The 20,789-nt window shown below is 63.1% G+C and overlaps 2 protein-coding genes across 2 annotated transcripts in view; one reads left to right on the forward strand and one right to left on the reverse strand.

Annotated features, from left to right (window-relative positions):
- The first annotated feature begins 6 nt into the window (after positions 1 to 6).
- On the forward strand, positions 7 to 1,741 carry Lrrc10b (leucine rich repeat containing 10B). Its single transcript, XM_004646719.2, has 2 exons — positions 7 to 956; positions 1,394 to 1,741. Exon 1 carries the CDS (start codon positions 28 to 30, stop codon positions 904 to 906), a length of 879 nt encoding a protein of 292 aa, XP_004646776.1. The 5' UTR covers positions 7 to 27; the 3' UTR covers positions 907 to 956; positions 1,394 to 1,741.
- Positions 1,742 to 4,591: 2,850 nt separating this feature from the next.
- The window catches only part of Syt7 (synaptotagmin 7), a 44,456-nt gene continuing 28,258 nt past the window's right edge, over positions 4,592 to 20,789 (reverse strand). The window contains exons 8-14 of the mRNA XM_023707021.1: positions 18,126 to 18,248; positions 14,284 to 14,419; positions 11,415 to 11,685; positions 9,641 to 9,810; positions 9,370 to 9,484; positions 8,848 to 9,047; positions 4,592 to 6,988 (exon numbers count right to left, since the gene is read on the reverse strand). Of these exons, the coding sequence (XP_023562789.1) occupies positions 6,884 to 6,988; positions 8,848 to 9,047; positions 9,370 to 9,484; positions 9,641 to 9,810; positions 11,415 to 11,685; positions 14,284 to 14,419; positions 18,126 to 18,248 (1,120 nt within the window). The 3' untranslated portion in view covers positions 4,592 to 6,883. The remainder of the gene's footprint in view (positions 6,989 to 8,847; positions 9,048 to 9,369; positions 9,485 to 9,640; positions 9,811 to 11,414; positions 11,686 to 14,283; positions 14,420 to 18,125; positions 18,249 to 20,789) is intronic.

The raw sequence follows: 20,789 nt of genomic DNA on the forward strand, positions 1-20,789 counted from the left end.
CGGCGGCCCCGGCCGGGGCCCGTGAGCATGGGCATCGCGGAGTCCACGCCGGATGAGCTGCCGTCGGACGCCGAGCAGCAGCTGCGCAGCGGCGAGCAGCAGCTGGAGCTGAGCGGGCGGCGGCTGCGGAGGCTGCCTGGCGCCGTGTGCGCGCTCGGCCGCCTGCAGAAGCTGTACGTGAGCGGCGCCGGGCTGCGCGAGCTGCCCGAGGAGATCGAGGAGCTGCGCGAGCTGCGCATCCTGGCGCTGGACTCCAACAAGCTGGAGCGCCTGCCCGACGGGCTGTGCCGCCTGCCGCGCCTCGCGCGCCTCTACCTGGGCGGCAACCGGCTGCGCGCGCTGCCCGCCGACTTCGCGCAGCTGCAGAGCCTGCGCTGCCTCTGGATCGAGGGCAACTTCTTGCGGCGCTTCCCGCGGCCGCTGCTGCGCCTCGTGGCGCTGCAGTCGCTGCAGATGGGCGACAACCGGCTGCGTGCGCTGCCCGCCGAGCTCCCGCGCATGACCGGCCTGCGCGGGCTCTGGCTCTACGGGAACCGCTTCGAGGAGTTCCCGCCCGCGCTGCTGCGCATGGGCCGCCTGCACATCCTCGACCTGGACCGCAATCGCCTGGGCGGCTTCCCCGACCTGCAACCCCTGCGCGCGCTGCGCGTCTTCTCCTACGACCACAACCCGGTCACGGGGCCCCCGCGTGTCGCCGACACGGTCTTCCTCGTGGGTGAGGGCGCTGTCGAGCGTATGGCTGAGCGGGACGAGCCCACGCCGAGGCTGCCTCCCCGCCGCCCCGCGCGCGCCTTCGAGGACGATGAGGAGGAGGAGCTGCTGATCGGTGGCGCAGGCACCCGGGCTCTGGGGAACCCCGCTGGCGGCCTCCGCGCCCTGGAGGCCCCACCAGGCCTCGGCACCTGAGGCTGGGCTGTGGGTGCCAGGCGAGGCCAGTGTGGAGGCAGAGAAGATCGGTAAAGAGAAACCAGTGGGGTGTGGGGTGGCCTGGGACCATCCTGAGGCCTCTGGATGGAAGTCTGTATCCCAGCAGAGGGGCCAGCTTCCTCCCTGGAACGGGCTCACTGCTCTTGCAGAGTGTCAAGTGTCGGGCTGCCAGTCGTCTGCACTCTCCTCCCGGCTCTGGCTCTCTGGCCCACTCTGGTTCCTGAGCAGTGCCTCCGGGGTGCACGGTGCAGGGCAGAGCTGCCTTGGGAGGCAGGGGAGGCCCAGGGCTGCGGAGGGAGCAGAGCTGGCCGGAGAAGCTGCGCTGACCCTCCACCAGGCCCGGCTGCACACCTCCCCCCTGGGCTCCCTGGGTCTCGGGCTCCCCCCCACTTCCATTCTGGACTCTTGTCCCAGCATGCGCTCGGCATTTTGCATCCGAGAGCTCTCCCTCTTCCTCACAGCCCAGCCTGCAGCTGTCAAGCTTGAAAAGAGCCACTGTGCCTGCTGGGCGTCCTGCACGGAGGAGGGCTCCACTCTCTGGAGGCCTCGGGGCCTCTCCAACTGCCTGACTCTCCATTCCCTTACATGGGCACAGCTGGGCTGGCTGGCACCAGTAGGGCACGGCTGGGCCCTGTGTGGTTCACGCTGTCACCAGGGACTGCCTCAGGGGAGTGCGGAGACAGCTCTGCTGTCCGTTGCCAGACCTTTCCCACCCCAGCACTCAGGGGAGGAGGGGTTGGGTGGAGGATACTCAGGGATGCTGTGTGCAGAGCCCCTTGGGTAGTATTTTCTTTAGGAAGAAAAATGTACTTGTCAATTATATTTCTTGGAGAAAGGTCATGCGTCTCCTACATGCCTGTTTTGTATAAGCTCAGGAGCCAAAGGTGTACTGCTGTGGTGGCCCCTGCCCTGCCCGGCTGTCCCAGCTCTGTGTCTGGCTGGCTCTGGCCCACAGACCTGGCCGCCACAGCCTCTGCCCAATGTGTTGGTCTCTGCCTCCTTGCTCCAGGCTGCCCTGTCTCACAGTTCAGCTGTCTGATCTTAGCCTGACTCTTTGCCGAAGGCCTGGGTGTTTCTGCATCTCCTAAGGCTGGGTTGAGCTTTCTGTGTCCCCTGTGGACACCACCCTGTGCCCCTGGGGACTACACTGTCTCCCTCCACATGTGCTCATGCCCCCTTCTCTCTCTTTAAATCTTTTGGCAGCTCAGCCTTGCCTTCTCCCCTCTCTCAGGGGAAAAAAAGATCTAAAGAAGGGAAGAAAATACAAAGCCTCCAACTAGAGGTCTGTCTCCCATGAGAAGGTCCTCAGGCCTCTGTCCCCATGGCAACCAGAGCTGATGTTATGTGGGCCCAAAAGGTCAGGCTCTGCCCAGTGCTTGGCTGGCATGAGGGACTGGGCCCTGGGAAGGTGGGGGCTGGGCACAGGTCTGGAGCAGCCTGCTTCTTTCCAAGCAGGGGACCAGGGTTTGGCCGTAGCCCTGGTCCCCACTGAAGGTCTTGGGACCTGGGTATTTTGGGCAAGGAATTCAGGAAGCCCCGAGACCACTTAGGTAGGATGGGAGCTGTGGCTGGCTAGCACTACCCTCCAGAGTCATCCCAGGGTTGTGGCAGAGGAGAGCGGTCCTCGGCCCACCTTCAAGAGCCACAGGTGAGTTTCAGCTGCCCCAGTAGCCTTGAGTAGGCCATAGTGCCCACGTGTCCCTCTGCCATGGGCCATGGGAGGTGGGTTATTTAAAGCCGATGCCGCAGCTCAGTCCGCGTACCTGGAGCCTGCCTGCCTGCCCTTCTGTGCGTTGGAGCTCAGCTCCTCCCTCCCACTCGCTTGCTCCCTGTACCCCTTCCCAAGGCCAAGGCCCTCTGCTGGGCTCCCGGGTGAACTGAGGTGCTCACCTGCAGCACTGCCAAGGCCAGCGCTCTTGGCCCCACTGCCTTCTCCCAGGAGACAGCAGAGCCCGGCACCTGGACGGGCCATCTTGCTGCTGCCTGTCTGCCAGCAGGAGCCAGCTCCTTGGGAACACCAAGAGTTTAGTTACAGTGGGTGCTGGTGCCTGGCTGTAGGGACCACCACAAGATCCATGAGGGCGGCCAGGGAAGGTGGGGTGCTGCTGCCTGGGCCGGCAGGAGTCACAGCTCCCCCGGGCGCTGGGCAGCGCTATCTCAGGAGACTTGGCCCTCTGTCCCCCCGACCCCCGTGTCCTGTGACTCCTGTGCCTGTTCTCAGCACCAGCCAAGGCCAGGCTGCAGCCCTGGGGTGGGTAGGCTGTGGCAGAGCCAGGCAGAGAGCCCTGTGGGATAGCGCTTGCACTGGGAGGCAGGCTGTGCGGGCTGAGAGGAAGGAGTGGGGAGGTGGCCGGGCCTGGCCCCAGGCCCAGGGCTCCTGACCTGGGGTTCATCGCAACTTTGTAGGGGCCACGCTAGCCTTGGCTGGCTCCCTGGCCCTCCAGCAGGAGGACTGAGGTTGGAACTCAGGGTCTATGCCCTGCCCTCACCGCTCCCTGCCCCCGTCTTCAGAGCCTTGCCCTGAGCCCCCACCAGGAGCACCTCCCTGCCTTGGACTGTCCCAGGGCTTCCCCAAGACACTGGTGCTGTGGTTCTGAGGATGGACATTTATTGGCACACCTTGGCGTGCGCATCGAGTACATGTGCAGATGTCCCTGCCCAGGGGCTCACAATCTAAACAAGACACGGCACACACAGAACACACATAAGACGTGGGGGCGGGCATCTTCACAGTGACAGGAGGGCAGACAGCACATCATCCTCGTCCTTCTGGAGAAGGGACGCAGGGAAAGGAGGCCCCGAAGCAGTGGCCTTGGGGATGAGGCCTGCACTGGAGGACTGGAGGTGGAGTGGGGCAGCTCTGCCTGCGGGCTGTGGCCCAAGCACTGGGACAGAGATGGCCGGAGGAGCTGCAGCCCGAGGCTACGCACCTGACCCAGGCTCCACGATGGCCCTTTCTCCTGTGCCAGGAGCAGACCCAGAGCCTCCTGCACACTGCGCTAGCTCACCAGACAGCGCTGCAGTCCACCTAACCCAGGACACCCTGGGGGGAGGGGCGTGGCTGCTGGGAGGAGAGGCCCGAGCCCGCCCTCGCTCCAGAGAGTGCGAGCGTGGCCATCGGGTACACGTGGGCCCGAGGTGCACCTGTCCCTTGGGAGGGACCCTGAGCTGCCAGGCCCTGCCCCAGGCCGGGGAAGGCAGGATGTTTATTGCTCTCTAGGGAAGGAAATGGCTCACCCAGCCGGCCAGAGGCAGAGGGGACCTGGCCCAGCTGGAACCTGAAGGATCTGCTCTCTGTGGGGGGCGGGGGACTCTCCTGGGCCTGAAGAGGTGGACAAAGTAGGGTGGAGGGGCCACAGGCCTGCCCCCCAAGCCCAGGCTACTCCATCCTGTTTCTGTGGGGTCCTGAACAGCAGTTTTGCAGGCAGGGTAGGGGGCAGCCAGCTAGCCAGTCGGGGGTTGGGACAGCGGCAGGGTCCCCTGAGAGCTGAGGAGCCCCCACTCCAGGCCTGCTGCGTGTTCCAGGGAGGGGCCAGGCCGCCAGTGACGCCTGGTCCCGGGGCAGCCAGGTGCAGGCAGGAGGCTGGCTGGGGTCCCCACTGCTCTCCCAGCTGCTGACTCCCCGGTAACAGGATGGGGCCCACAGAGGAAACAGCCAATGCCCTACTTTTCACGATCCTTTATTAATCAGAACAGGCCTCACCCGGAACAGCAGGGCCCATTCCCACAAAAATATGATTTTTGCAAAGAGGAAATTCTGCTGGCTTACAGGATGTGTGTGGTGGAAAACTTTTGTGTGGTTCTTTTTTCATTTCTTCGCTTTCTCTCTTCATTTCTCTTCACTGCAAAAACTTTTTTGTGACAGTGGGTTTTTGTCTTATTTTTTATAAAACACTTGCACTCAAAGACTCAAACACGACACAAACTGCAGCCACCATTCCCCACCCGGGGGGGGGGGCGGGCGCCCTGTGGCTTTTGTGTGGCTTTTTCCTTTGTCCCTAACCCAGGCTCTGGAGCCAGAGGGCAGTGGAAGTCCTGGGGCAGGTGGGGAGATGTCCACAGAGAGCTGAGCCAAGTCGAGACTAGGTCTAGGGTGCCCACAGATGAGGCAGATGACACTCATGACAGGGCCCGGGACACAGTGAGAAGAAAGGGGCCCTGGCCTCCGAGTCCTACGGCAGGGACAGCAGGCAGGCGGAGTGCTTAGGCTACCGTAATAATACTTAGCTCCCGGTAGCACCTTCAGGGTCCTTCTGCCTCGCTAGACCTCCAGGCCAGGCGATGGTGACCTCACAACCTCCCCCATGAGGTAGGTGAAGTATTATTACCATCATTTTGAAGATGGGGAAACTGAGTCGCAGGGAGGGTGGGTGACTTGCCCGAGGTCCTGGGACAGAGGCCGGCTGAGGTGCTCTCCCACCCTCACACCCCCACGCTGGCCTCTGGGTGCCCTAGGCGGCCCCACCCACTCCATGCCACGCTGACTGCCTCTCCTGTTGCCAGGCCCCCGCCCTCTGCCTCCTGGAGCAGCCCGGGTGGGGGGCAGTGGACCCCAGGCCGGCACTTGCACCTGGGTCCTGAGGGGAACCATGCCTCTGCCCTCTGCTGAGACTGCTGGGAGCTGTGGAGCAGGCTGGGGCCGCTCACTCCCGAGGGTCCTGCAAGGCCAAAGCAGACCTCCATGTATGCCCCGCAGCCAGGCAGGCCCGCTCCACGCAAAGCTACATGGGGAAACTGGGTTTGCAAAGATGGTGGTGACAACTGCTTTACATAATCTTGGACATTCTGCAATCTGCGAACATTCACCTGCTGGGGCGCTCTCCCTTCAGATCCTGGGGAGAAAGGGCGGGAAGGCGGGTTCTCGCCCTTCTGTTCCTTCTCTGCCAGGTGCCCGCCTCCTGCAGTGTCCCAGCGCCACCTGGCGGTGTGTTCTAGGGACATCGAGGTGCTCTGTCATCAGAGGACCAGCTTGAGTCCGTCCTGCCATATGCTATCTCAGGGGAACCTGCACCCAGAGCCTCAGCCACTCAGAATCCACAGGTGGGCGGGAGGCAAGGAGGGGCCACCACAGGGACCAGGCAAGGCCAGACAGACGTGAGACCCTGCACCAGGACAGGCAGGCAGGAGCCCCAGCTAGGCGGGGCAGGGGTGGGCCAGGCGGGGAGCCGAGCACAGGTCAGGGAAGTCAGGTCTTGGGAGTAGGAAAGAGCTGTCGGGGCTGGGACCTCTGAGGCAGAAAGGAGTGGGGTCCTGGTGGAACGCTATGCACACAGTAGGTGCCTAAAAGTTGTGAACCGAGTCCAAGAGGTGAAGTTGCCAGGGAGGAGCTGCGGAGGACGCACAGCAGGGGGGTGGCAGCGCCTTCCCTGCCCCTCAGCCCCGCCCCTCAGTAACCCTGCTTCCTGTGCCCCTCGCGCTGCTGACCAGGGACAGGAGCAGTGCCCCCCACACACGCACACACAGTGACACAACATGAAGACGCAGGGCCCAGCTCAGGCTGCTGGGCCGGGCTGCGCACTCTCCTCGGCGTTCAGGGCCCAGTCGGCACCTGAAGCCATCCTGCGGATGGGCAGCTGTGCCAGGCCAGGGCCAAACGCCTTGGCAACCCCTCCCGGGCCGGGAGGGCTGGCTTCTCTCCACTCCAGGCACCGCCGTAAAGAAAACGGGGGGCCGTGCCCACCTGGCGGGCCTCTGGAGGGTGTGCCCGTCTGCTTGTGAGCGCTCTCCGCTGCTCGGCATTGGCAAGCCAGGAAGGCGCGGGCAAAGCAGGGAGATGGCTCCGGAGCCCACCCCTCGGAGCACGGGGTGGGGCGGGACATGTTGGACGGCTCTGGGCTCAGGAGACCCCTTGGCTGAGCCCTCGGCCCCGTCACCCACAGTGGGGGCCAGGCCGGGTGGTGTGCGTAAGGTGGCGAGAGCGCGATGGCCGGCCCGACCCCCGGGCGTCTCTGGGTGCTCAGGCCTTCAGCTGGTGCCACTGGGCCACGGGCTGCCGGGGCCGGGCGATCATGTCCTTCCAGTGCCGCACCTCCCCTGGCCCACTCTTCCAGGACAGGTAGATCTGTGGAGCGAGGGGAGGGGCATCAGCCAGGGCGGCAGCATGCAGCCTGATGTGACTCATTTGTGGCCCATCCGCTTTCCACGCTATGGCATCTGCAGAGCCAGAGCGCCTGCCCTGGGCCACTTGTCCACGACCTATTTTCTGATGGGGTTGGCACTGTGGCAGTCCTGACCAACTTGGGGCTCTGCCTCCAATTAGCAGGTACCACCCTGAGGCACATCCAGTGCTACACGCCTGCCTTCAGGTGCCCAGGTGTGGAGGCTGAGGCACGTGGGTGAGAAGGCCCAGGATCAAGTGCAGGGGCTGAGCTGGGCCACAGGCTCCCCTGGCTGGGCCCTGGGTGGAGCACGCCCATGGGTCCACGAGCCCCACCTCGACCCAGCCTGTGGACTGTGACAGTTGTAGAACCCTGGGCTCGAGGAGGAGCAGGTACTATGGGACACCCCTAGGTGGCCAGGTTACAGGCTATCATAGGAAAACAGAAACTGTCACAGACCAGAGGGCTTGTGTGACACAGGTGACCTCTGTAGCCTGGGCCAGAGAAGACTGGCTGGGGAGGTATGGCCCTTAGTCCAAGACAGAGCTGCCACAGTGACACAGCAGGCTGGCACGTGGGGAAAACAGGCCAGGCGGCCACAGGAGTGCATCATTACTACTTTGACGTGACACTAACAGTATTCAAATAGAAAGTAAATGAAGTGGAAGGAGCAGTGGGCCCCGCGCTGCCCTTCCGAGGAGGACAGGCCACAGGACGCCCCAGCCTGTGGTCTTCCGGGTCCCCAATGCTGGGGGCTGTCACCCAGGTTCCTCAGTCGAGGGCTGCAGTGCACTCCAATGCCAGCGGTCTTGCCTGCCTTTTGGGCACGGGGTTGGGCTGTCCCCAGGGCTCCTGACCTACCCAAGCCTCAGCACAACCCATGCTCTTCTGCCCTGAAGCTACAGTGCTCGCCTGTTTGAAAAGGAGCTAGCACACTCTGGGAGGTGGAGAGAAGAACTCCAAGTTCCAACCCACCTGGGCAACTTGAAGACTAAGCAAAACCCTATCTCAACAGAAAACAGAAAGAGCTGGCCACATCTCAGAGCAAGTGCCACAGTTCTATCCCCACCAATGAAAACAAAGAAACGGCGACCTCAAGAGTACGTGTAGGCTCTTGAGCTCCAGGGTCTGGGTGGCATGTGCCCACCTGCCTGCCTCCAGTCACAGCCTTTCCCAGGGTCCTGTAGGATTCTGTGTGCTCTCTGCCCCTCTGCTCCTAGCTGTACCCATATCTTAGGACCAACACTTCCTTAGGACTGGGGTACAGTAGGTGTGCACGTGGGCTCCCCAGCAGCCCTTCCCATCTCATCACCCTTCTGCTGTGCAGCTGAATTGTTGCATGGCATGGGGGAGCAGAGAAGGTACCACGGGGAGGAACAGTACTAGGAGGCGGGGCGAGAGGGCTGGGATAGCACAGCCCAGCTCTAAAGGCTCTGGGCTCAAGGCCTAGCAGCACCCCAGAAGAGGCAGGCTGGGACCTGGCCTGGGCACGCTGGCCACCTGGCCCACAGGTGCCTGGAAACCACAGGTGGTCAAGAACAGAACTCCAAGCAGAGAGGTGGCGGCTGCATCACAGCATTGTGCCCCGGGCAAGCCCAGGCCGAGCGTGGGACTGCAGGACTGTGTGCAGGACCAGAACGTGCCCAGCCTGTAGCACCACTCTGCGCCTGGCCCCCAGAAGGTCCTGCAGGCTGGCAGCAGAGCCCTACTTGCCAGAAGGTGCAGGAGAACCCTGAGGAGCCTGGGTCACCTGCTGCTCGGCCCCAGCTCTTGGGTGCCAGCCGGCTCTGGGCACTGCCCCCATGCCGCACCCCTGCCCTACCTTGCCTATGACGTCATTGCGGCTCAGCTTGTCCTTGTCCATGACAGTGATGACAATGGTGGTCTCCCGCAGCTTCTCTGTGGGGATGTCGAAGGCAAAGGACTCATTGAAGATGGGGTTCAGGTTTCTCTTCATGGTTACCGTCTTCTTCTTCTCCACTCGCTTGTCCTTGTACATCAGCCATACCTTCACGTAGGGATCTGGGGAGGAGGGAGGCAGGTCAGGGAGATCTGGGTTGCTCCTGGGGTGGGGTGGGCTGAGGAGACTAAGCAGGACCAGCAGGGCCAGGGCACTTGCAGGTGACAGAGCCAGAAAGGCCCGCTGTCACTGATGCCTCTGCTAACACCTGGGGGAAACAAGGCCGGGACAGTAGTCCTGGCTAAGGTCATGAAAGGGGGGCATCCGACCATCTGGGCCCTAAGCCAGACCTGCCTGACCCACAGTGCTCCCTCCCTCCTGCTCCTGGGGAGGACAGAGCACACAACAGAGCCCAAGTCCCTACCCTGAGCGCCCCGCCCACACCTGATGTGCCCCCGATGTCCATGGCTTTGAGGTTCCGGGCTTTGATGATGTTCACGATGATGGAGTTGGCAGAGGGGTTGTAGCAGAGAGACAAGAGCAGCTCCCCCCGGCTCCCCTGGGGACAACAGCACAGTCAGAATGGGTGGGGCACCAGGGACTCAGGACAGCTGCTCCACCCCGGAAGGCCACCACCGTCCAGCTGCCACCCCTCTGGCAGGTCCGGGCCCTGTCCCTGGGACCCCCACTCCCAAGCAGAGCCCAGGAAGCCTACACTCCCATCGCTGCATGGCTTCAGGTCCTTCCAGAATGTCTGCATCTGTGTCAGGTCCACCTTGTTGAGGGGGATGGACACCTCCCCGATGGGGTCATTGCGGCTGAAGCGGTCATAGTCCAGGACCTGGAGGTAGAGGACCCTCTGCACCACCTTCTCGTAGGGGAAACCTGGGGGCAGAGAGGCGAGGTGAGGGGGCCATGGCCAGCAGCCGGCCTTCTGGAGTGACTCACAGGACCCCCGCCGTTGAGCACCGTCAGGAGTAGGGGTCTATGCAAGGGATGGGGAGGCCAAGCCGTGTTAGGCTAGCGAAGCGCACCTGCCCCCAGCCCACTGCAGGGCTCTGCATCTAGGGCCAGGGCTGGCCAGGGACAGACAGAGACCATGGGGACAGGGCAGGCGCTGCGGGAGGGACACAGCCAAGGAGGGAAGCAAGGCCACACACAGCACCAGCCTCCTTTCCCTAGGGCCTCCTTCTCGGGTGCCAGCCCAACTGTTCTCCCTGCTGCCTCCCCTGTGCCCACTGTCTGCCCTGTCTAGGCCACCACAGATGCCACAGATCCCCACACCCCTGCCACTTCCTCCTGCCCCAGGGCTTGGGCTTCGTGCAGCTGCCAAGGTGGGTCTTGCACACAGCCAGGACCAGGCAACCTTGGCTCCAGGCATTGCCGCAGCTCTGAGAGCTGGGAGTAGCAGGCCACGCTGCCTGCCTGGCTCAGGGTCCTATCCCGGTGCAGCAGGATTAGAGTCTTCCTGCCCAGGGACAGGCTTGTCCCTGTGTCCTTGACCGTGGCCTGCTTGCCCACCAGGCTGGAATTTCCGGCAGGGCAGCATCTGTGGGCTCAGTCCCAGCTCCTGACTGGGGTGGGGAGAGGCACACAGGGCTGCCTAGGGATGAGCAGCAGAGGAGAGCTCTGGAAGGCTTCAGGGTCACTTCCCACTACGGAAGGGGCCATGGGGCCTCCAAAGGATCTAGCCCAGGTCAGAAGGGGACAAAGGACCTGGGAAGACTGGCAGTGCTGAGATGCCCAGCCCCGAATCAGCACTCCCCAGCCCCGGAGCAGAGAGTCTCCTGTGGGGCTCATACTCGCCCCTCAGAACCTATCTTGCCTGTCATCAGGAACTCCCCTTTGGCAGCACAGAGGGAAGCTCATCTTGGCCCCTAGAGCACCGGCCTTGGGCATGGCTTAGCTGCCAATGCGCCTCCATTCTCCCCAGACAGGGGACCCCTCCAGGCCCACTGCAGCCCCTCCTCTTCCGCTGAGCGCAGGACCCAGCGCCTGGTCTGTGCCTGGTGGAAGGGGCTCTACCAGCTGGTTGCACACACCTCTGACGGCAGGTGTCCTACCAGCTGTGCTATCCCTCCCAGGTGTTGGGGGCAGCAGCAGGACTGCTGGCCGGGCCGCGGCTCCACCCCCTGCGGGCTTGGGAGAATCCGCTTCTGACCTCGTGCCCCAATCTGTCACCTGAGGCTCAGGCCCGTGGCTGAAGGGCTGGCCTTCAGGGCAGTGGAGGCCCTCCAGCCAGTGATCTCAAGGGTACTGGATTAGCAGGCCAAATGGCACGTGCAAGCCCATATTTTGTGTTTTGTGGTGCTGGGCGCTTAACTCAGAGCTCAGCCTAAACTACATCACAGCCTGCTCTTTTATTGTCTTACTTTTGACACACATTAAGTGGCTAAATTGCCCAGCTGGGCTGGAACTTCTGATCCTCCTGGTAAGCCTTGCATGCATGCCAGTGTGTACACGTGTGTGCAGGGCAGGTGAAGCCTCACCTTCGAAGAGGAAGGTCTCATTCCAGTGGGGGTTGAGGTTCTTCCGCTTCACCTTGGTCTCCAGCTTGTGCTTCTTGTCAGGCAGCAGGTAGATCTTGACAAAGGGGTCGCTGGTGCCACTGAAGTCCTTGGCTGGCAGCTCCTGGGCCTTCAGGATCTTCACGGTGAGTGTGGACTCCTGGAAGTTGTAGCCCACGCTGAACTGGATCCGGCCCAGGTTCTCGCGGCTGCACCCCTCATGGGCCTCATCCTCCTCGGAGCCTGGGGACAGCTGGGAAGGGAAGGGGATGTGTCGGGGGGACTCTGGCTCCTAGGGCCCCTGGGCCAGCAGAGCAGACCCCATGCCCTCTTGGCTGGTGCCGGGGTCCACAGCCAGCAGGGAGGCCCCTGCAGAACCTCCTGGGGACAGAGGCAGGGAGGGGCTGGGCCTGGGGGCCCCACTGTGCAGAGGCAGTGCTGTAGGCTGCTGGGACTCCGCTGCCACAGCCCCACTGCTTCCACCCTCTCCAGCCTGTGGGCCCTTGGTAGGCGCAGTCGGCCCAGACAGGGACGGCTCCTGTGGCACAGGCGTTCAGGCTTCTCTGTGAGGGGTGCGGTTTACATGGGGAGGCAAGTGGGCGTTTGGGCGCCTCACCCAGTCAGCCTTTAGGCCAGGCAGTGCTGGGGCACGGCCCTGTCTGAGGCCACTTGGTGCTACGTGGTACCTAGTGTGGGCCATGGTGGAGGCGGCAGGCCTGGGTGGTCTTGGACAGCCCCTGAGAGGGTGTGCGCACATGCAATGCGGTTTCCACCTGACTTTGCCAGGCAGGAAGCAGCTGGGGCAGGATCCCAGCCGGGGGTGCGACTCTGCAGCCACTCACAGAGGCCCTGCCACCTTCTGGCACCACAAGGTCCCAGCCAGCAAGGAGGGGGACCAGCAGATCCCCGCTGGGACACAAGTCCCTCCCAGCCCTGCGGAAACCGCTCTGCCTTCCTCCGTCCTGCAGAGCAGCCCACGCTCAGGAACCAGGCGCAAGAGCGTAAGGTGCGCCTACCATGGCAGAAGCTTGAGTCACCTCTCCGCCGGCCGGGGGCTGCCACCGCACGCCAGCTGGGGAGGCTGGCTCGGAGAGGTCAGGCTGCGAGTCCAGGGCTGCAGGCCGCACCCAGGGCCACAGCTGGCAAGGACTCATCCGTGCCAGATGACTGCCCCGGCCCGCCTCTGCCTGGGGCACATCCGCCCTGCTGCAGGGGCACCGTGTGGGCTGCCCGTCCTCCCCACGGGGGGCTCTGTCCTCCCCATGGAGGGGAGAGCTCTGTCTTCCCCAAGGAGGGGTCTCTGGCCTCCCCTGGCATCCTGCAGCTCCACCCAGGCCTTCCAGGGCTGATCTCTCCCTGCTCCCTGGAACTCAGTTTTTGCTTCTAGGGGACCCGGGGGATTCAACAGGCCCCACAAAGCCCACTGGCCTCATTCAGTCTAAAACTGGGGTAGAGATGTAAGTGACCCACTGGGGGTCCCTCTGTTTAGTTGGCTCCCCAGGGTGGTATTGTGGAGGGGCTGGGGCTGGCAAGGGGGCTTCCCTTAGGAAGGGGCAGGGCCTGTGGGCCCAGGGAACCAGTTGTCTCCAACGGCAACCACACTAGCCACCCTGCAGACCCTCCAGATAACAAAGCTGCCCAAAGTAGCAGGCCAAACTGGGCCTGACCCTGCTCACTCTCATAATCCCAACTCTCAGCAGGCTGAAGTAGGAGATGAGTCCAGCTTGGAGAACCCAGGCAGACCACACCTCAGAAGGCAAAGAGTGCATGAAGCAGGCCCCCGTGCCAGGCGCAAGAGGCCCCTGCATGCTGGCTCTGCTCTGGGGTCCCAACCTGCTGCCCCAGCTTCTGTGCCTGGGCCTGGAGACCACTACAGCGGGCTCTCCTGGGGCACCCTCACTTCCTGCCTCTGGGTAGGCTGGGGAAGGAGGGAACCAGCCACAGGAAACAACCAACTGGGTGGCAGGCCACGGAGAAGGCGGACTTGGATCTCCTTCAGCTGCCCCCCAATTTTAGATTGAATGGGGCTAGTAGGCTTTGCTGGGCCCACTGAATTGACTAGGTCCACAGAAACAAAAGCAGGTGCCCCAGGCCACGAGAAGAGCAGGTGCTTTCACCCGAATCCAGAAGTGCAGACTAAGTCCCACGGCCTTGGCCTGGACTCCTGCACCCTACCCTGCTGCTTAGGACTAGACTGTGTGTGAGAATCATGTGGCAAGCACCTGGAGGCCTGAGGATCTCAGGAGGGTGGAGGGCTGGACTCGGGAATCCTGAACCAAGTCAGGACTACAGCTGGTGGGGTCCCCAAGCCCACTGTCTGAAGGTGCCCTCCTGGAGGTCCTCGTGAGCCTTCCCAGATCCCTGCATCACCAGAGCCTTGGCTCCTGCTCATGCCTGGCCCAGGGTCCCTGCAGAGCAGTTGGGTGCAGGGCTGTGATGCACTGCTGCCACTAGGGGGTGCGACGAGACCCACCAGCTGTCCTGCGAAGCCGCCGCAGGGCATTGGGATCAGGATCAGGTGGCAGGGCCAGGCAGAGGCCCTCCAGCCACGGAGCAGGGGGAGTGGTTAGAGAGGAGAGCTCTTGGCCTGGCCAGGAGCTCCACCTTCTTGCTGTCCGCCCCTGTTCACAGCTGTCCTGTGGGGGCAGGTGTTCTGAGCCCCCTTCCCTACCAGAAGGGGATGGGAGAAAGATGACATTCTTATTCTCACTTTGTAAGTGGGAAGACTGAGGCATAGGGAGGACCCCCGGCCCCACTCACTCAGGCAGCAAGCACCAAGCAGTCCTTGCACCTTGCCTGGTTCTCTACTGGCATAGGCCACACGTGCTGCCCACCCGCCTGCCCAGCTCACCATGAGCATCTCGCTGGTGAGGGAGTTCACAAGGTCTGAGACGGAGGAGCGGGGCTCGGTCCTGCGGTCAGACTCATCATGGGGTGTCTGGCCTGGCACCAGTGCTGTGTCCACTGCCTTCCCTCCTGCAGGCAACCTGGGGAGGGGAAAGAGGGGGCTCCAGGCGGCTACAAGTCATAGGGGCCTGGGTGGGTGCGCGGCAGAGCCCTCATCCGCAGGCCTGGTTCTCCCGGAAGCGGGGGCAGGGCGCAGGCCCAGAGCCCATGTGCCTCGGCCAGGTGCTGCTTCGGCTGCTGCTGTGCGCTCTGCTCTGGGGAACCCTGCTCCCTGCAATCCAACTCATGGGTCAGTTGGTCTCTGAGCTGATCCCATGCAGAGCCAGGGACAGTTCCAGGGGTGCTCTCACCCTCTACCTGCAGAGCCCTGAGGTGCCTTCCAGCTCCCCAGACCAGGCTGCTGGGATGGCTATCCACATCACCTGCCCACAGGGCCCCTGCAGGGATGGCGTGTCCTTTGTCCGACAGCACTGGCAGTGAGTGTGGCCACTGTGACCAAGACCTGAATTTGTCATTTTTTTCTCCACGCTGCTAAGCTACAATCTCCTCTGACAGTCTATCTCTTGTGACAGTGTCTAAACTGCCCAGGCTGGCCTGACACCTGCACCCTTGCCCAGGCCTCCAGGTACCTGGGTCACAGGTATGCACCTGCATAACCTGATATCCTGCAAATTGGGCTGGGCTAGTGGCCACCTCCTGGACACAGCAAGCCAGAACCCCATGTTCACCGGTCCCCACCCTCTCCCTTAGGGGGCTGCATGTAGGATGAGCCCCCACCCAGGTGGGCAGATGGGGCTCCCAGTAGCCCAGTCTGTACCCTGCTCTAAGCCATTCCCAGGAGGCTGGGATCACTGACCATCCAGGGCCCAGGAAGGGCACTAAAGCCTGCCTGGAGACCAGGCTGACATGCCCAGTGAGGAGAGGTGGGTGGGTGGTGGGCAGGGGTGGGGTGGCAGCATGGGCTGGTGCAGGCTGCGACAGGACAGCTTGGGGAGGACACAACCATACCCAGTGCCACTCAGCTGACACGAGGCACGGCTGCAGGGACAGACCTGGTCAGTACACAGGCACAGACAGACATGCACGGATACCCTGGGACGCTGGGACCCAGTGGCAGGTGTGCCCACACAGACACACGCACATGGTGCACACAGCCCAAGGCACCAGGGGAACACAGAGAAGGCATGGGCAACAGCAGGACACAGCAGGCGTGACGGCGCCGCGCACCAAGGGAAACCTGTGCGGGAGTCCCAGCGTGCCCAGGTATGTGCGTGAACTGGGACAACTGAAAGGGAAAAGCAGATGGCAACTTCAGGGACAGACATCCTGCGCCAGGGCACACGACGCGCCCACCACAGGCACGCAGCCCAGGCTGACACACAGGGACTCCCGCTGCCACACACCTGGACACACACTCGTGGACACGTGTTCACGAGGACAGGCATGGGAGGGAGGAGGAGGAGACCGAGAGAGCTGGAGAGGTAAAGTCAGGTTAAAAACAGAGCGAGAGCAGGAGAGTCGGAGTTGTTCGGGCCAAGCTGCAGCGCCAGCACAGCAGCAAGGCAGCCCAGGGAAGATGGTCAGTGCCACGGAAGCTGTCGGAGGCCATGGGACAGAGACAGAGAGACCGAGGCGTGGGGACAGGCAGAGGGAGAGGCCAGGGGCTGTCACTGGCCCAGGGATACCCTGTGAGGAGCAGATGGGAAGGAGAAACAGAGGAAGAGATGAGAGAGAGAGCGCGCAAAGAAGGTTAACCAGAGTCAAGAGGCGGAGGCTGTGGTGGACGGGACGAGGAGCCAGGCGGCCACAGGAGGAGCCAGGGACACACGCAGGCGGAGGAGGGGCATGGTGGCTTCGGAGGCCTCGAGCAATGGGTGGCTTGGCACCCAGGGTGGGTGGGGCCACAGTGGAAACCATTCGGATACTGAGAAGCGATGGAGAAAGGATGGTGGGGTGTGTAGCAGGGTGGTGCAGGGTGGGGGGCAGGCAGGGCTCTGGGCAGTGGCCAAGGACAGGAGGCTCTATGCTGAGGTCCAGGCTGGGGCCCACCTGTTCATGCCTGCTGGTTGCAGCTCTCCCATGCCCTGTACCTGAGGCCTGGGGTGGCTGGCAGGGCACAGCCTGAGGTCAAGGGCACTGAGTTCTGTGCTGGGCTTAGGGGCTGAGGGGCCAGTGAACACTCTTCTGCCTTGTCTGGGACCTGGGATGGCCAGGAGCAGGACCACAGCACTCAGATCCTGAGCTCTAGAGTTCAATGCTGAGGCCCAAGGCCACCAAGCACCATGGGGTGGGGAGGCAGGGACTGTCCCTCTGCCCTGGCCTGCTGGGTGGATCCTTGCCTTGCCTGGCATGGGGCCAGCTGCCCCCACACAGCTCTGTCCCCGTGAGCGTGTTGCCAGTGGACAAAGTGGGGCTGTGTCCCCTCTGTGACAGTCCCAGCAGGGCACAGGACAGATGCAAGGTGGGGCCCAGGGCCTGAGGCGGACATGCTGAGCCACAGGATGGAGTTCACCTGCTTGAGGAAGCCCAGGGGACACTAGGGCCATGGGAAATGAGTGCTTGGGGGCGACTCTGGGTGGTGAGGACACAAGGGTGCCCTGGAGCAGGCTGGGTGGGTGGGCAGTGATGAGGTGGTGGCCAGAGGATGTGCTGGTACCTGTGGAACTGTACCTCAGATGAGGAGGCAGACGCTACAGGAGTGAGATGGTATAGGCGGGGCAGCACGTGGGTGAAGAGAAATCTGTTTCAGATCTGCTCCCTCATGGCTTGACCTTCCAGGCTGCACCCCACCCTGGCCCCTCCCTGGGGGCCCAGCTCCCCTGCCCGACATGCCGCAGACCCACGCTCAGGGCCAAAAAGCCATCCACGCCCCCCCTCCCTGGGAACCTGGGCACACCTGGGCTTGTCACGGGGCCCAAGGAAGAGAGTGGGAAGGGTCTCAGGGCAACCAGAGACACAGAGCAGCTAGTCTCAGCCTATCTACCTGTCCTCACTGCCAGCCTCTGGGTGGCAGCCTGGGATGTCCCCAAAGGCTCTTAGGGAGCACCAAAGTTACCCTCCAAGTAAAGTCCCTGCTTAGCTCCTTTGTGGAGGGGCTGCTCCTACAGCTCAGCCAGTGGCCACCTGGCTAACAGCTGAATGGGGTTATGACCAGCCCGGACTTACATAGGGTCCCTGTGGGGCTGACCAAGGGAATAGCCCTCCCCCATTCCCTGGGGACCCCTCCAGGGGGGAGGCAGCTGGGCCCAGTACAGGACGGCTGCTCCTCTGTGGTACCTCCCTTGCCATCCACGGCAGCCCACTCTCTCAGCTTGGCGGTGGCCACGCAGTCCACCCTGTGCCCTGCTCCCCACAGGACTCTGGGTCCTGGGGCCCTCCCAGACCTTCCTCAGGGGGCTTCTCCCCCAGGGTATAGGGAGGTTGGGGTGGTGGGGATGAGGGAGCATGGGCTGGTGCCCCTCCCTGACATCCCCCCAGCCACCAACCACCGAGAAACAGGAATTTCCAGGTTCGGTGGACAGCGATGAGATGGACAGCAAAGAGAAGCCAAGCGGGAGATGGCACGGGGAGGCTAGGCTTGCTCCAGGCTAGGGCAAGCGTGCGGGGAGCAGGCCTGATCCAGAATGGTCCCAGGATGGATGCCCGGGCCAGGCGGTCCTCCTGCTCCAGCATCGCTGAAGGCGGCGCCGTCCGGCCCAGCGGCTGGCAGGTAGAGGGGCCACCTGTCCACGCCTCCTTCTCCGCTGCTGTTGCCGCTGCCGCTGCAGGCCTCGCCTGAGCTCGTACCTCTTGTCCCCCTGAGCGTTCTGGTTCTGCTGGGTTCCTTGGTTTTGCAGGTCAGGGATATTGGCAAAGTCATCCTGTTCCGAAAGCCCTAAGACCAAGGATAGCACCACCATCCGGCCTTCCCTGCCCAGCGAGGCCCAGCAGCAGCGCAGGGGGAAGGCCGCGTGGGCGGGGTGGGGAGGGGGACAGAGACAGAAAAGAGAGAGAAGAGAAAAGCGTGAGAAACGGGCCCTGCAGGAGAGAAACCAAACTTCAGCAGTGTCAACAGCTGCAGAAGGAGGGGAAGGGCAGGGAGGGACAGCAGCCTGAGAGTCCCCGAGAGGGTCCAGCTGCCATGGCCCTGCAGGAGGCGCACAGCTGCTGGGCTCCTGGGAAGCTGTGCACTACACCTGCTGCTCTCTGCACTTGGAAGCCCACTGCGCTGCCTGTCATGGAGCCAGATGCCTTAGAAGCAGCAGGGCTCCTCCTACTAGAGGTGCCGGGGCAGTGTGCATCCCTTCCCACGCAGGTAGGCAACGGTGGCCCTCTCAGTGTGTCCCTCCTGCACATCCGAGAGTGACTGCCAGGCCCCCACGTCTGTTCAGCGCCTCTCATCAGAGACACAGTTCTCTGGGGGAAGGGAGCAGTGGGTGGAAGTGAGGCCTTCAGCAGGGCCAAAGAAGCCAGGGTGGAACTGCTGAGGGAGGACTGAAGCCAGGGCGTTGGGCGCACACGTGTGGTGGCAGCACGGCGCGGGGGCCACGCGCATTCTCCGAGGACTGCTGTGGTCAGTGATCTTCCTGGGAGCGCTTCAGGCACTTTGTGAGGCTTGGCCAGTGTCAGGATCCAGAGGAGGGCTTAGGGGATGACACGAGGCTGGGGCTACAGGGCTGGCTGGCCTTTCCTGGGGGACTGTCAGCAGGGGCCTCGACGGGCAAGAAACGGCTGCAGGTGGGGGTGAGAACCAGGGTCCACGCAAGGGGAGGGAGTGACTGCAGCTCACTCTGTGTCTCTGTCCTGGGACAGCCGTGCCAGGCTGACGCTGGTGCTGTCTCCGCTGCGCCAGTACCACACGTGAGTTGGTAAAATCCCACCTGGCTGAGGGGGCAGCCAGACCAAGCCAGCATGTTTTCCCCTGGTTGCTGCATTTTGGAGACACACCTTTTGCTTTTCCTAAAAAAAATGGAGTGGCTGCTCAGCCTTGAGACCCATTTGTCATTCCACCAGGGCCAGGAGCCCATGGCATGGGAAATGGCCGGGCTGAGCAGAGCATGGGGCTCGGCCAGGGCTGGGTCCTCTGGAGGGGCTCAGGTGAGCTGGTGGCTGCAGCAGGGGCAGGCACACCCCTGGGCCTCGCCTGTTTTAAAGGACTAGTTAAAAGGTCATGTGATGAGAACCATAAGTGGCCTGAAAGCCTGAAATGTCTCTGACCGGGCCTTTGCAGGGGAGCCACTGGCCCACGTCGGATGAGGTGGGACCAGCAGGTAGGAGCCCTGGGCACAGGATGCTAGCCCTCGTGTGGTGCCCGTCAGACCTGGTTCACCTGGACACCTCCTAGAGCCAGGATGGGCTCACGTGGCCAGGGCTAGAAGCAGCCCAATGCCAGGGTGCCTATCAGGCCGGCGGCTGTGTCCATGCCAGGGTAGCAGCCAGCAGTCTCTCCTGGGCGGCTACTGCTTGCATGGCGGGGGCTCAGCTGGGCATCCGGTTGGGCAGGTGCTGGCTGGCCTGCTGGCCCCACTTGCAAGGAGCAGCCCACAGCACGTGCCTGGGGCCTGTGTGGCGCAGGCAGCTGGCCTTCTTTCTCATGGAGATTTTCCTGGGCAGCCCTTCTGTCCGCCCCCAAAGCTCAGGCAGGGCTCTCAGCAGGACACACAGGCTTCTTCAAGGAAGAGTTCGCCTTCTTAGCCCCTGCATCTAGTCCACGAGCTTGGTGCTGGTCTTGGGCTTCCCCTCTTCCTAGCTTTCTCCCAGCCTCATGCTGTTGGTGTCCTGAGAAGTGCACCCCAGAAGGCCCGGGTGCTGGGAGAGCCCCGAGCCTGGAAGGAAGTTCACGTTATGTGGAGGTGACGGCGATGCAGGGGCCGCAGCCCACAGCCACGTGGGGCCGAGAGCCAGTGCTGATGCCTGGAAAGGCACTGGGCTTCCTGGCAAGGCTGGGGGCAAGAGGCTGGGGCAGTGGCAAAGGTTAGACAGCCTCTGACGACTTGGAAGAAGCCTCTGATTCACAAAGGACACACCTGGAAGCTTTGGGGGAGCAACCTCCAGGGATGTTCGGGAGGAGAGGGCTGGAGGACAGGTGGCTCCACAGGTCAGAGGCAGGGACAGGAAAGGAGAGGAGGAAGTACAGGCCGCTGCCCACCCAGGTTGCAGAGAACAGCGAGGGAAGGAGGGAGGGAGGGAGAGAGGGAAAAGGGCAGGGCCTTGAGAAGGGGTGCAGACAGTTTGAAAGGGCAGGATGGGGGCCAGGCTGGTCAGGAGGGTCACCTCTCTGGGGCCACTATAGCCCTGTCAGGGGGGGCTCAGAGGGCTCTTCCACATAGGTGCTCAGACGTGGGCAATGGGCACTCAGGAGGGGCCTGCCTGTGCCTGCTGGATAGTGGAGGGCAGCGGGCGTAGGCCAGCTGGCCCGGGACACACGGGGCGGGGGAGGGGCAGCGTGGCCCGGGACACAGGGGCGGGGCG

The sequence above is a fragment of the Octodon degus genome, unplaced genomic scaffold (genome assembly GCF_000260255.1).
Source record: "Octodon degus isolate 3935 unplaced genomic scaffold, OctDeg1.0 scaffold00279, whole genome shotgun sequence".
Lineage (NCBI taxonomy): Eukaryota > Metazoa > Chordata > Mammalia > Rodentia > Octodontidae > Octodon > Octodon degus.

Bases quoted from the DNA above. Each gene is read 5' to 3' on its own strand.
- Lrrc10b (XM_004646719.2), top strand. From the start codon at position 28: ATGGGCATCGCGGAGTCCACGCCGGATGAGCTGCCGTCGGACGCCGAG.